Source organism: Schistocerca nitens, chromosome 4, assembly GCF_023898315.1.
Source record: "Schistocerca nitens isolate TAMUIC-IGC-003100 chromosome 4, iqSchNite1.1, whole genome shotgun sequence".
NCBI classification, from domain to species: Eukaryota; Metazoa; Arthropoda; class Insecta; order Orthoptera; family Acrididae; genus Schistocerca; species Schistocerca nitens.
In genome coordinates this window covers 754317351-754330202 of record NC_064617.1, presented here as the reverse complement: position 1 = coordinate 754330202, position 12852 = coordinate 754317351, and the positions used below count along the sequence as shown (strand labels likewise).

The window sequence follows — 12852 nt, the reverse complement described above, 5'->3', positions numbered from 1 at the left end:
CAATGAGAGAAAAGCACTTTCTCATATCATAAAAAACAGTGTTGTAGCTTTCTTTCATGACAACAAATTTATGTGGAATTGTTATGGGCTGTTGCTTCGGGAATATGAGGGCGAGCAGCTCTCTGCTGGAGGTGTAGGCTATATGGGCAACTGCCAGCAATGTATGGCATCAGTGAGACAACCGGTAGCTAGGGCTAGGCAGGCGAGGCCCGTGTGACTACCTGGGTGATGAAATGCAACTGTAGGCTGCAGGATGCAGACTGGTAGTGAGTGGTGACCACGAACAGTTGGAACTCACTGCCACTATGGAGGTGGCAGCAGATGACTGGTGACCCAGGCTCAGGCGATCAGATGCTGGTCACTGCTTTACCGTCCGGAGATGGCAAATGTAGCTGTGTCATGAGTATGGCAGTGACTAACATGGGCTTTACATCACAATAGGGCCCGGTGGTGCCAATGATGGTGGGCTGAACCTGGGAGGTTTAAATATTGCTGCCCAGGGCTGAGTTTGCGGGAGATCTGTGTTTTTGGAAACCTCTGGTATCTGACGGGGGTCTGGCCTTTTCAAGGCACTCAGTCACACTGCAGAAACTTCCTGAAAGCTCTTCCATTCCCTGGTTGTTGGCACGCAGAAGTGGTGATACTGAAGTGGCAGCATGTGTGGAATTGCTGTCTTGGAAGCAGGGACATTGTCTGACTGGCAGTCTATGGTTGCGGCCTGGTTACAGTTCCATGCTGCTACAAAATGGAAATGGATCAAATGGACTGTTAAGTGTGAAAATAATACAACTCTTTGCAAAAGCTGTACTTCATAGCCAGATTAAAGAATGTCACTACTACACAAATATTTTTGAGTTTGTTCTACGGAATGCACTTCTGTGTTATGATGGTGTGTGAGTGGTTGACTGTAGTACCTACAGGCTATTTTTTAACCTTATCCAGATGGTCTGTTAAGTCAACAAAACCTTTTCTTGTACAAAACACCTGTATTTTCTAATATAAAAAAAATAAAACTAAAGGAAATAGGAGTTGCTGATATTTAGCAGTTGACATCAAAAGATGCACACATTTGATAAAAAGAAGTCTGATGGTATGCTTACATGTTAATAACTTTTCAAATACTTACAAATAAAGGCTGTAGTTCGCTAGAATTGATAACAAGTAACTTCCCTTTGGAAAAAGTAATAGGCACTCAGTATAAGTTGTTCGTTTAAGACATTGCAGTCACAAAACAGCAGAAATTTGTCAGATTGATTTCCCCCCAGTTTTGATCTTGTATAGCTCAAAAATTACTAATGTCACAGCTATGAAATTTTAACTGTGTGTTGAGCACAAATGTCTGTGTATAATCCAAATATCTCCTTTGGTTTACTGATAGTTGAAGCTATCTTAAATTTGACGAAAAGTGCCACAGAAACCACACCTCATTTTGTAGTCCCCTACTGAAACCTTCCTAAAAGCATGAAATCTTTGTATTTAGAAGTCAAATTTTGTGCAGTTTAATTGCATTCTGTGTGGAACATCTGTGCAAAATTTCATGTAGATGCCAGTGGTTGGGTGGGGGCCATTGATTCAATTGATGTGGAATGACTATTATGTATTCTGAATATGTACCTTACCTGTGGCTAGAGATACATTGTAATAAAAGTTCTGTACTTGTTAAAAATCAAAGAATGTTTTTATTTTTCTCCATGACAAATCATCTATAAAAGTGATTTATACTCCACTGATAGAATTTCAGAAGTCGTTCCTGGATGTTTTTAAATAGTTTTGGTTTAAGGGACCCACAGTCTCTGGTGATTCTGTACAGAGTAGTAATGTAATTATAATTTATTGAGTTTGTTACCCAGTTACCTTTGTTCCAGTGAAGATACCTTCACTACAGCTAAAAAGCCTGTAAAATGCAATCACCAAGAAGTGCAGTACGAAGCAGAGTGTAATAAAACTACTCTTCAACTTAACACACACACTTTTATCATAGTATATTCACTCTGTTCTGTCAGTGTACAGTATGGTACAATACGTCACACACACAAGATGCATATAGGTCAACTCAATCAAATTTCTTCCTATCAACACTGCCTGCATATCACTGTTAACATACAAGTAATCCGCCAGAAAAACAAACCCGAGGCAATGCCAAACTTTACCGAATGCTAACTTGAAAGTTCAGAGTAAAGTGGACATTATTGTTGTTAACAGCAAGCATCGTAAGTCAGTGGCACAAGTTGGCTTTGAAACAAGACACATGGCACATACCATTGACATTTGACTATTGTGCAACTCGACTGAAACAAGCCAGCATAGATCATGAATCCCTTATACTAAGGTACTCATAAAATATTCCTGAACAACCTTCAAAATTTTGTCAGTGGAATTTGGCTTCATCCTGTATAATCTATGAACAGATAACGAGTAGTAGCAAAAGAAAAGTCATTTCACACTAAGAGAAATATATTCTCAAATAAATGTCTGCTGTTCTTCTTTTATTGCAGGAAAGCCTTGATAAAGTTTTAGAAGATGCTGTGCAGGCCAATGATCCTTTCAAGGTTAATATGCAAATGTTGCAAATTTATGCTGATAGTGGTAAACTGCAGGTATGTGTGTAAACTGATAATTGCCAAATATTTATTTCATTAACGAATGTCAATCAAACCTATGTTACATTTGTATTAGGAGGTTGACCAATTGATTGGACAAATAATGAAACGATTCTGCAGCAACAAGGAAATGTGGCTGCATGCTGGTGGAGTGCTGATGCGACTTGGGCAGTTGGATAAAGCTCGTGATCTCCTACAGAAAGCTCTCTCAAAGCTTGATAAGAAGCTACGTAAGTTATATCCTATTTGCTCTAATTTCACATATCTCTACCTTGCACAGAATTTGAGCTGCCTATTTGAGAAGCTACATGAAAGTGTTACATATTGTTTTTTACTCACTTGATATTTAATTTCTTTGGTTTATAGACTGTGAATAATTATACTTCATTAGTATTATCCAAGAATCCAGACATGTTGACCTTGCCAATTTTTCAGCATCTCTTCTATCAAAATTTTGTTTTTACATCAACTGCCTTTTGATGTTGCCCTGTATACTCCCTCATAAAAAACACTAGTTGTTTTGCTTGTACATATATCAGTGTTTTTCCAGAACTTCATCTGTCCGTGTGTTGCTTCTCATATTAATCGTGCCACATAATATTTTCTTGTCCTGTAGCATCAAGTGTATAGTGTGCTGTTTATTGTATTGCTGCATTTTTATAGTTGTAGTACTACCCATCACTTTCCATTGTTTATGAGAAGCACCTTTTCCTTGACATAGTCCACCAGTTATTCATAAGGAGCAAGTGATCCCGTGACTGGATGAGTTAACTCATCATGGCCCACCACTCCCCAGCTGCTGAAAACTTATTTAAACACAGCTTATGGTTTTTCCTTAACTGCTAGTGATGTGTTTACTTGTCCCATTCTGCCAACTCTCTCAGTGGTGTGGACAAGTTACTTCCATCTCTCAGCGAATAAAAAAGTTTTGAATATTTCTCATACAACATGTGTACCTCTTTGCCTGCTACCATTTGTAAAAGTCCTTCTTTTGATATCTTGATCCGTTATATGAAATACAACAATTGTTGTGACACATGATCCCAGTGTTCAGTTATGGAACTGGGCACACCACGTGCAACTGTCTGCCAGATATAAAAACCAATAACTCTAGAACAAAATGAGATTCTTTGACAGCTGCCCCCCGTTCCATACCACGAAGTCCCTTCCATACAGCCTAGCTACCCTCGGTCATTGCATCTGCAGTGGCAAGCAGTATCTCTCTAAATATACTGAGGGTCTCACTGAAGCCTTTGCTGACTGTAATTATCCTCCCAACCATGTACAGAAACAAATCTCCCATGCCTTATCTTTCCAGTCTCCACCAGCTCACAAAGTCCCACCATCTGGCCACAGAGGAGCGTTCGCCTCGTAACTCAGTACCACCTGGGACTGGAACAACTAAATTACATTCTCCGCTGTGGTTTCGATTATCTCTCGTCATTCTCTGAAATGAGAAATGTCCTGTGCACTATTCTTCCCACCCCTCCCACGGTGGTACTCCACCATCCACCAAACCTACACAATATACTCGTCCATCCTTACACAATCCATGCTTCTAATCCCGTACCTCATGGTTCATACCCCTATAATAGACCTAGATGTAAGACCTGTCCCATACATCCTCCCACAGCTACCTACTCCAGTCCAGTCACTAACATTACCTATCCCATCAAAGACAGGGCTACCTGTGAAACCAGTCGTGATTTACAAGCTAAGCTGCACCCAGTGTGCTGCATTCTATGTAGGCATGACAACCAACAAGCTGTCTGTCCGCATGAATGGCCACCGACAAACTGTGGCCAAAAAACAAATGGACCACCATGTTGCTGAACACACTTCCAAACATGATATCCCACATCTCAATGACTGCTTCACAGCCTGTGCCATATGGATCCTTCCCACCAACACCAGCTTTTCTGAATTGTGCAGGTGAGAACTTTCCCTGCAATACATCCTACATACTTGTAACCCTCCTGGCCTCAAGCTTCGTTAGTCCTCACCATCCACCCCTTTCCCATTCCAGCACTACACAGCCGTCATTCCACCACCATGCCCAGTCTTTTTATTTCTCTCCTTTTCCGCTATTTCCTCCCTAACTCTCCCCTGCCCTCCATCTAACCTGCAGCACTTCATTGTCCACCACCCCCTTCCATACTATCCCGCCCCCTCCCCGCCCCAGCCTCCTCGTAACGCCCACCCAGTTGCCACTCTCATCATGTACTGGTGCTGCTGCTCCCAATGTAGTTTCTGCTGACTGAGACTGCAGTCGTGTGTGTGTGTGTGTGTGTGTGTGTGTGTGTGTGTGTGTGTACACGTGAAAGTCTTTTTCTTGTGTCTATCTGCGTCTCGGTATCTCCACTGTATAGTGAGTAGTAACTTCCCTTCTCATAATATTGTTACACCCCAGCCTGGATTTTCCATTGTTTGATTAACAAAATATAGAAGCTTTTTTGGCCCATTGTTAAACAGAGATGTTAATGGTAGCAGCAAAGTGCATTATGTACCACGTAACACAATAAACACATGAACTATACTATAAAAATTCAGAAATACAACATTAACTTCCTATAATTTACCACCAACTAGAGAATCATAACGACACCCTTTGAATTCTACAGCAAAGCAACAGAAACAGATGCTGCCACCTCTTTCCCCTCATAAACTCATAGGCATGACAGGCTGCAACATCTGTTCAAATGAGTAGAACTGTCTGTCCCCCATATCTTTTCTAAAGAAGAGAAGTGAGCTCCTGCAAGAGTTCAATATAATTAGTCAAACAGGCACACCAAATGTATAGGACGAGTCATTTGTAGACAATCAAATTGGAAACACTATGAGTTGTAGACAGGCACACACAAAATAGGATGGAAACTGTGCTAGATTTTGGAATAAATCCTTTTTATGTTGGCTGGACAAACAATGCTGGGATTGTAGTTTAGTAGGTAGTATGGGGCAGGGGTTGTGTTAATTAGGGTGAGTAGAGGGAGAAAGAGGTGGGAAGCCAGAAGAGGTGTTGGGAAGGGTAGTTAGTGGCTCAGAGAGAGGTAGCACATGTGCAGGCTATAAACGGAGGAGGGAGAGGTGGCAGGTACATGGGTGAGGCATGCAACACACGAGTATTTGAACTGGTGTGGAGCAGGCACATGAAGATGATGTGGAGGTGTGGGTAGCAGGGGAAGATAGGCTTGAGGAAGAGGAAACTGTTGGCTATAGGGTGTGGGGACAGTGGATAAGCGAGTTTAAGGCAAGGAGGATTCCGGGATGTAGGGTGTATTGCAAGGATAACACCCACCTAAGTAGTTCAGAAAAGCTGGTGCTGTAGGGAACTCGAGCATGTTGTGTTGTGTTCAACAGCATGTTGTGTGCCACTGAGTGGTCAACTTTGTTCTGTGCCACAGTTTGGCAGCAGCCATTCATTCTGTGGTTGTGTCCACATAAAATGCCATGCAGTGACTGCAGCAAAGTTGATATTTGTGACATAGTTGCTTTTACAGATGGCCCTACCTCTGGTGGGACTGGATAAGTCTGACATGACTGGAGTACGGTGTGTTGGGTGGGTAAATTTGGAAGGGCTTGTATCTGGGTCTTCCACATGGATATGACCCCTGTGGCAAGGGGTTGGGAGTGGAGTGGAGTTGAGTTGCTCAGAGATGGGCCAGGATGTTGTTTAGGTAGGGTGGGCGACAGAATACCACTTTAGAAGATGGGAATGATCTTGGGTAGGATATTTTCAATTTCTGGGCATGATGATAGATAATTGAAGGCCTGGCAAAGGATATGGTTCAGCTGCTCCAGTCAGGAGTGACATTGGTTTTTTCTTTTTTTTCCCTTCCTTTTTTTTTGGGGGGGGGGGGTTGCTCCTTTTCAGTTGATTCCAAAGGATGATGGGAGGATTAAGAATCGGCTGGAAAGAAATGCCTCCTCATCACCCTGTATCGCCCATAACTGGAGAAACAGAATCATATCCTTCATTGGGACTTTGATTATCTATCATTGTGCCTAGAAATGAGGAACATTCTATCCTTCCCACCTATCCTTAAGTGCTATTCCATCACCCACCCAAACTAAACAACATCCTGGTTCAACAAGGCCTGGCCACTTCTACTCCAAATCCATTGCCACTTGAGTGTAACCATGTGGAAGATCAAGAGGAAAGACCTGCCCGATTTATTCATTCACCACATACTTCACCACTCCTGTCACTGTCTTATCCTACCCCATAAGAGGTATGTCACATACCAGCAATGCTGCAATAACTGCACAGCATTTTATGTTGGCATTACCACCAACTAGCTGTCCAGCAGAATTGCCACACCCAAACTGTGTAGCACACTGTTTTAATCTGCAAGGAAGGTTTGTAGCAATCTTGTGTTTCAGTATGATGGTTTCCAGGTGGTAACTGTAAAAGTTTTGGACTTGTCAGTGTAAGCAACTGTCATATTGAATGTGTTTTTATTTATAAGTAGATAAAGTATTGAGCAAAATAATACCTGAATCCCTCAAAAATTTGTACTGAAGTTAAGCCTTTATAATGTGCATTTAGTCTACAACAGACACTTCAGAATTATGAATATCTTCTCAGCTTTGAAGTTTATACTGTGGGACATTAGCCTACAAAAAAGATTAACATGTTAAGTGTACAATTTTTGTTCTATTTTATTAAAAGAATGCCAGGAAAAAAAAGTGAAAATAATGTATGTATTGGCTAACTGTTCTTATGAATATTGACATCTAATAACAGTAGAGAACATGAAATTTAATAAACTTTTGTTCCCTCTTCTGTGCAGATGTGGAAGTAATTTCAAGGTTTGCTCATCTGGAAAACAAACATGGATCAGCAGAACGGGCTCAGACACTAATGGAACACATTTTAGCATCATACCCTAAGAGAGTGGATGTGTGGTGTAGTTATGTTGATATGCTTGTCAAAGCAGAACAGTTTGAAATTGCCAGGTATGTCATTGTTTTTATTAGTTTTATTTTTGTTGCTGCTGTTATGTGGGCAGCTTTTGAAGTCTCCTGTTTCTCCAAGCTCACACTTGGATTGGAACATAATGAAAATAGTGCAGTAACTGAATGAAAATCAAAGCAGCAATGAAATATTACTGTGTAAACCTCTCTGTGTGAGATGACTGAATAGGGGCTAGATTCACAGAACCATTATCCTGTGATATGTTTTTGGAATCATACAGATCCTAAACTGCTATTCATTGCAGAATATAAATACGCTCCAGACTATTTATCATGTAGCATTTCGTACAATTGACCACAATTGTTTGTATCATGTGCATCCATGTACAACAGTAGCCTTTGCCTGATATTAACTGTTTCCTATCTTATACCATAGGCATAATTGGGGGGAGGGACCTTCTTGTGCCAACTATCTTACTTACAACTCCTCTTACTTTGGTTTTGAATTGAAATATGTAATCAATCCTATCCACAAACATATTTTTCATTTATCATGGCATTGGCAATGTCTCAACTGAACGTTCAGGAAGAATTTATTACCTGCCATTACGTTATCATGGATATCAGGCTGTTGCTTTCCAAAATCTGAGCCTAAACTGAACTCCACAGACCTCACATGATATGCTCTTCATTCAACGTGTAAAGCATTATGATATGTGGTTGATACACTGGTAAGGTGAACAATCCACTACCTATACCATTTTTGTGTTTTATAATGCTTCTCAATTAGACAGAAGGATGTCGAAGTGAGGAAATGTACAGGTAAGTTGCCCTTCACTGCTGCAAAAAGTGGCTCTTAATGCAAGTGGTTGGGCACAAATAAACAATTTAGAATAACAATGTACTACTGCAGGGAACTGCTTGTTTGGTCATTTTTGCTGATGGACCAGGGCTTTTGATTATTTTGGAAGACTACATCTATCCATAACTCTTACTAAAGTATAAAGCATAAACTTTTTGATGGAGAGAGGATCTCTAGTTTATTACTTAAGCCACCAACAAATTGCATCCATTTTGGAAACTTACAAATGAACATTGTCTCTTCAAGAATGGATGGTAATGTAATGTCACTGACTGCCTTACAGAATATCTAATAAAGGATTAATTTTAAATTTTAACATGGACATTTACCAGTCAGAGAAATGACTGTAGAAAGGTCCTAATTTGACTGGTTACTAAGTATCTTTAGCATATCGGTTGGTGTAAAGAGGAATGAAGTGAAATCAGAGAGTTGCTATGTAATACAGAAGAAACCTTAAGTCCGTGGTAAAGATGAATTTCACAGAAAGTAAACTATTTTTCATCAAACAAAAGACATCAGTTCAAACAGCCAAATAGTTTTCAGACATTATTTATTGTGGTGTGGTAATAATGTAATCAATGTGAACAATGAAACAGCTAACAAAATTGATTGTGGGAGAGACTTTGTTACAATCCAGAGCCACATAGCTTTTAATAAGTAAGTAAAAATTTAAAGATCATATTATCCCATAGATTGCTGTTTGTGAAATACATCATCTGATAACTAAAGACCTCCTTCAGATTCTGTCTAGCAAAAAGCTGAATGAAAGAGGTATTAGTGGAGTAGGCAAACATTACACATTGGAATTTTGTTTTGTTTTCATTACACACAAGTATCAAGATATATGTCATGACTGGAATTTTTGGGATGTCTTTCTGGTCATGATAGAAATCATTTCCAACTGCAACTTTTTGAATCGTCGGCTGCAAAATACATTATATGATTTGATCCAATTCATGTTTTTCAACACTAAATTGCTATGGAAAACAATACGAAAGTCTTGATGCAATAATGGATCAACGAAGATTAACAATACGAAATGACCTGATTGGATCCAATAGCGTTAAAGAGCATATCACAGTTGGGGTGAAAACACATCAAACTGTATTTTGACCTTGGCTGCATTCAATACATGTTGAAATGACACTCCTCATTTCTTTAAACCAACTGCTCAGAATTCTGTCATTAGTAGCCCAAATGGCAAAATACCCCCCCCCCCCCAATCTGGTCACCTGGCGGTACTGTTATGGAAATGGAATCGATACTGCATGATAGGATGAAGTTTGTGAAGAGCGGAATGAGTAATTGATTATGTGATGACAGCACATTCTATAGTTTGCCTGTTCCTTCATTTGTAAAAGATTTTTACAGCATGCTGCTTCAGTTCCTCCGAGCCAACTGCACCCTCAGTGCCCCCCCCCCCCCCCCACCCCCCCCCCCCCCCTTCGGCCAAATACTGTTCACGATTTTGTAATGTTATAGTAATTGAAGCCAGGAACTCCAGTACAATTAAATCTTAAAATACGTATGCATTTATGGACTATCACATGATCAAACATGCATAATTCAAGGAAAACCTTGCAGTATCAAAATTCTGTCTTTTCTTGTGATGCATTTTACTTTATTTTGAAACAATGTACAAGAATCAGTTTTTTCCAGTTTCTCCACTGAGTGGCATTGAGGCATTGAGGCAAATCCTTGTATTTGGAGGTGAGGTGGTTCAAATCCATGTGCCAGTAATCTTCAAAATTATTTTCTGTGGCTTCTAATTTTCAGTGTAGGCAAATGCCAGAGTTGGTCCCATACTGCAGGCAAAGCCTATTGCTTGAGAATTCCTTTCTTTCCCAAAAGATTCCATTTCCCTTTAAGATGCGTAAATGAAAAGAGCTGCATCGAAAATGAGCCAAACATCTTTTCCAAGGATGTGCTGGTATATCATGTCTTCAAGTTTTATTACAAAGATGTTCTGTAGTTAAATGTCTTATTTGTAATATCCTTGGAACAGTGAGTCCAACAATTGCAACTCTAATATATTTGTAAAGAAAAATAATACTAAACATAACATATGTTGTACATCATATAGGGCTTTATTAGCATCAAGGCTATGTAGCCATATTACCATGGATAAATACAAACTGATTTATGGTCACATACATTAGAAGTCTAGTTGAAATTAATGTGTGACTCAATGAAGATCACAAAACTGTAGCTCATGATATATGTGTATTCCATTTTGTTTAATATATAAATCTGGTTGCTACAGTTTCAAGCTGGCTGTTGAAATAATAATTGTTAAAGAATTTCTTGATACCATAAAGAAAGTGAAGAAGCTTAATGAAATACACCTTAATAAAATTTGAGATTGAATTGAGGAACCTGGGATGCTTTGATGAAGGAATTCTGACTTGGTTTCAGAGAAATCAGAAATTAAAATACAAGCTTGTTATAGGAAAAAGATAGCTGTTGTCAAAAGAAATTTAAAGCTGTGTAACCTTATGAGTTATTTGGCCCAGCTTTAAGATTCCTTTGCTTTGCAATAGTGAACCTTATGGTAGAAGACTGAGCTGTGTCTTTTTAGCACAGAGGCAATGCATTACATTAGATTGTTGGCCGTAGAATGAAGTTATCATATTGACAAATAAAGAAGTATTTAATAGTGCATTTGGGGAGGGAGAGGGGGGGGGGGGGCGGGAGAGAGAGAGAGAGAGAGAGAGAGAGAGAGAGAGAGAGTTCTACTTTTTTAAGATAACCTTTTCTTGCTTAAGTTTATGCACCAAATGCTACATGTATGAATGCCTCCCGAAAGCAATTTATGTACATAAAATTAGAAAATAAATGAATGTGCTTTCAGAATAAATAAAAAACATTAGCCTTTTTAAGGTTCCTTTTCATCTCTATCTTAGAGAAATTTGTAATTAGGCAAGATTTTGGAGCAAGTGGCTCCCTCTTCAGGCAGAAGGGTTGAAGGGGAAGGAAGAGGAGCGAAGGAACAGGCCAGGAGAGGTCTACGAAAAGGGGTAGATTCTGGGAAAGTCAGCCAGAACTGCGGATCAGGGGAGACTTACTAGATGGGTTGAGAAGGAAAGACATTGTTGCGACTGCATCATATGAGATTTGAAAACCTGATACCTCAAAGGTGGAGAACGGGGTAATATGCAAGACAGCGATTACTGCTTGAACGTCATACATGAGTTAATAAGATTGAAAAGCTAATTTCTGGAGTGAAAAGCTAATTTCTGGAGTGTAAAGCTAATTTCATTGTATGAACAGAGGTGGGAGGGGGGCGATGAAAAATAGAGCAGTAAGACAATGAGAGATGTTTAAAACTAAAGCAGAGTAAAGAAAAGACTATTCAGAGTGAAGAAATGCTGAGACAGAAGAAATTAATGTAAATTAAGGTCAGGTGGGTGGCGAGAACCAAGGACATATAGAGCAATTTCTCACCTTCAGAGTTCTGAGAAACTGTGCCTGGTGGAAGAATCCAGATGGTGCATGTGGTGAAACAGGCACCGAGGTCCCGACTGTCATGTTGTAGAGCATGCTCTGCCACAGGATATTGTGTGTTGCCAGTATACTCTCTCTGCCTATGCCCATTTACTCTAGTCGATAATTTGGTGGTACTCATGCCAATGTAAAGGCCGAATAAAGCACTCCGTCTTCAGGCCACAAGTGGCCCATCGGGACCATCCGACCGCCGTGTCATCCTCAGTTGAGGATGCAGATAGGAGGGGTGTGTGGTCAGCACACCGCTCTCCCGGTCGTTATGATGGTTTTCTTTGACCGGAGCCGCTACTGTTTGGTCGAGTAGCTCCTCAGTTGGCATCACGAGGCTGAGTGCACACCGAAAAACGGCAACAGTGCATGGCGGCTGGATGGTCACCCATCCAAGTGCCGGCCATGCCCTACGGCGCTTAACTTCGGTGATCTCACGGGAACCGGTGTATCCACTGCGGCAAGGCCATTGCCTTAAAGGCCGAATGGTGTTTACATAACAACTGGTATACGACACATGTCGTTTCACAGATGGCTGCCCCTTTGATAATATATGTTTTTCGAGTCACAGGGCTGGTATTGGTGGTGGTAGGAGGTTGCATAGGGCACGTCTTGCAGCAGGGACAGTCACAGTGGTGGGAGCCATAGGGTAGGGAGATGGGTGCAGAAGGTTTTCAAATCTCGTACCATGCAGTCACCAGCAATCAGTCTTTCCTTTTCATCCCGTCTGGTAAGTCTCCCCTGATCCTCAGTTTTGGGTGATTTTCCAAAAATCTGTGCCTTTTTCTAGACCTTCCCAGTCCTTTTCCTTCGCCTCTCTTCCTTTCCCTTCAGCCCTTCCGCCTGAGGGAGGAGCCACTGGCTGCGAAAGCTTTCCTAAGTATAAATTTCTTTTGTGTGTGTTCTGCCACCATTTGATGAGTAGATTTTTTAATCCATCCAGTTAAATTATTTTCTCAAATATTGATTGTTTTCATTGTTATT

General features: G+C 40.5%; 1 protein-coding gene across 1 annotated transcript in view; it reads left to right on the top strand.

The window, feature by feature from the left end:
• The window catches only part of LOC126253037 (protein RRP5 homolog), a 172494-nt gene that overhangs the window by 147692 nt on the left and 11950 nt on the right, over positions 1-12852 (top strand). Inside the window, exons 20-22 of the mRNA XM_049954106.1 lie at positions 2496-2597; positions 2677-2830; positions 7391-7556. Of these exons, the coding sequence (XP_049810063.1) occupies positions 2496-2597; positions 2677-2830; positions 7391-7556 (422 nt within the window). The remainder of the gene's footprint in view (positions 1-2495; positions 2598-2676; positions 2831-7390; positions 7557-12852) is intronic.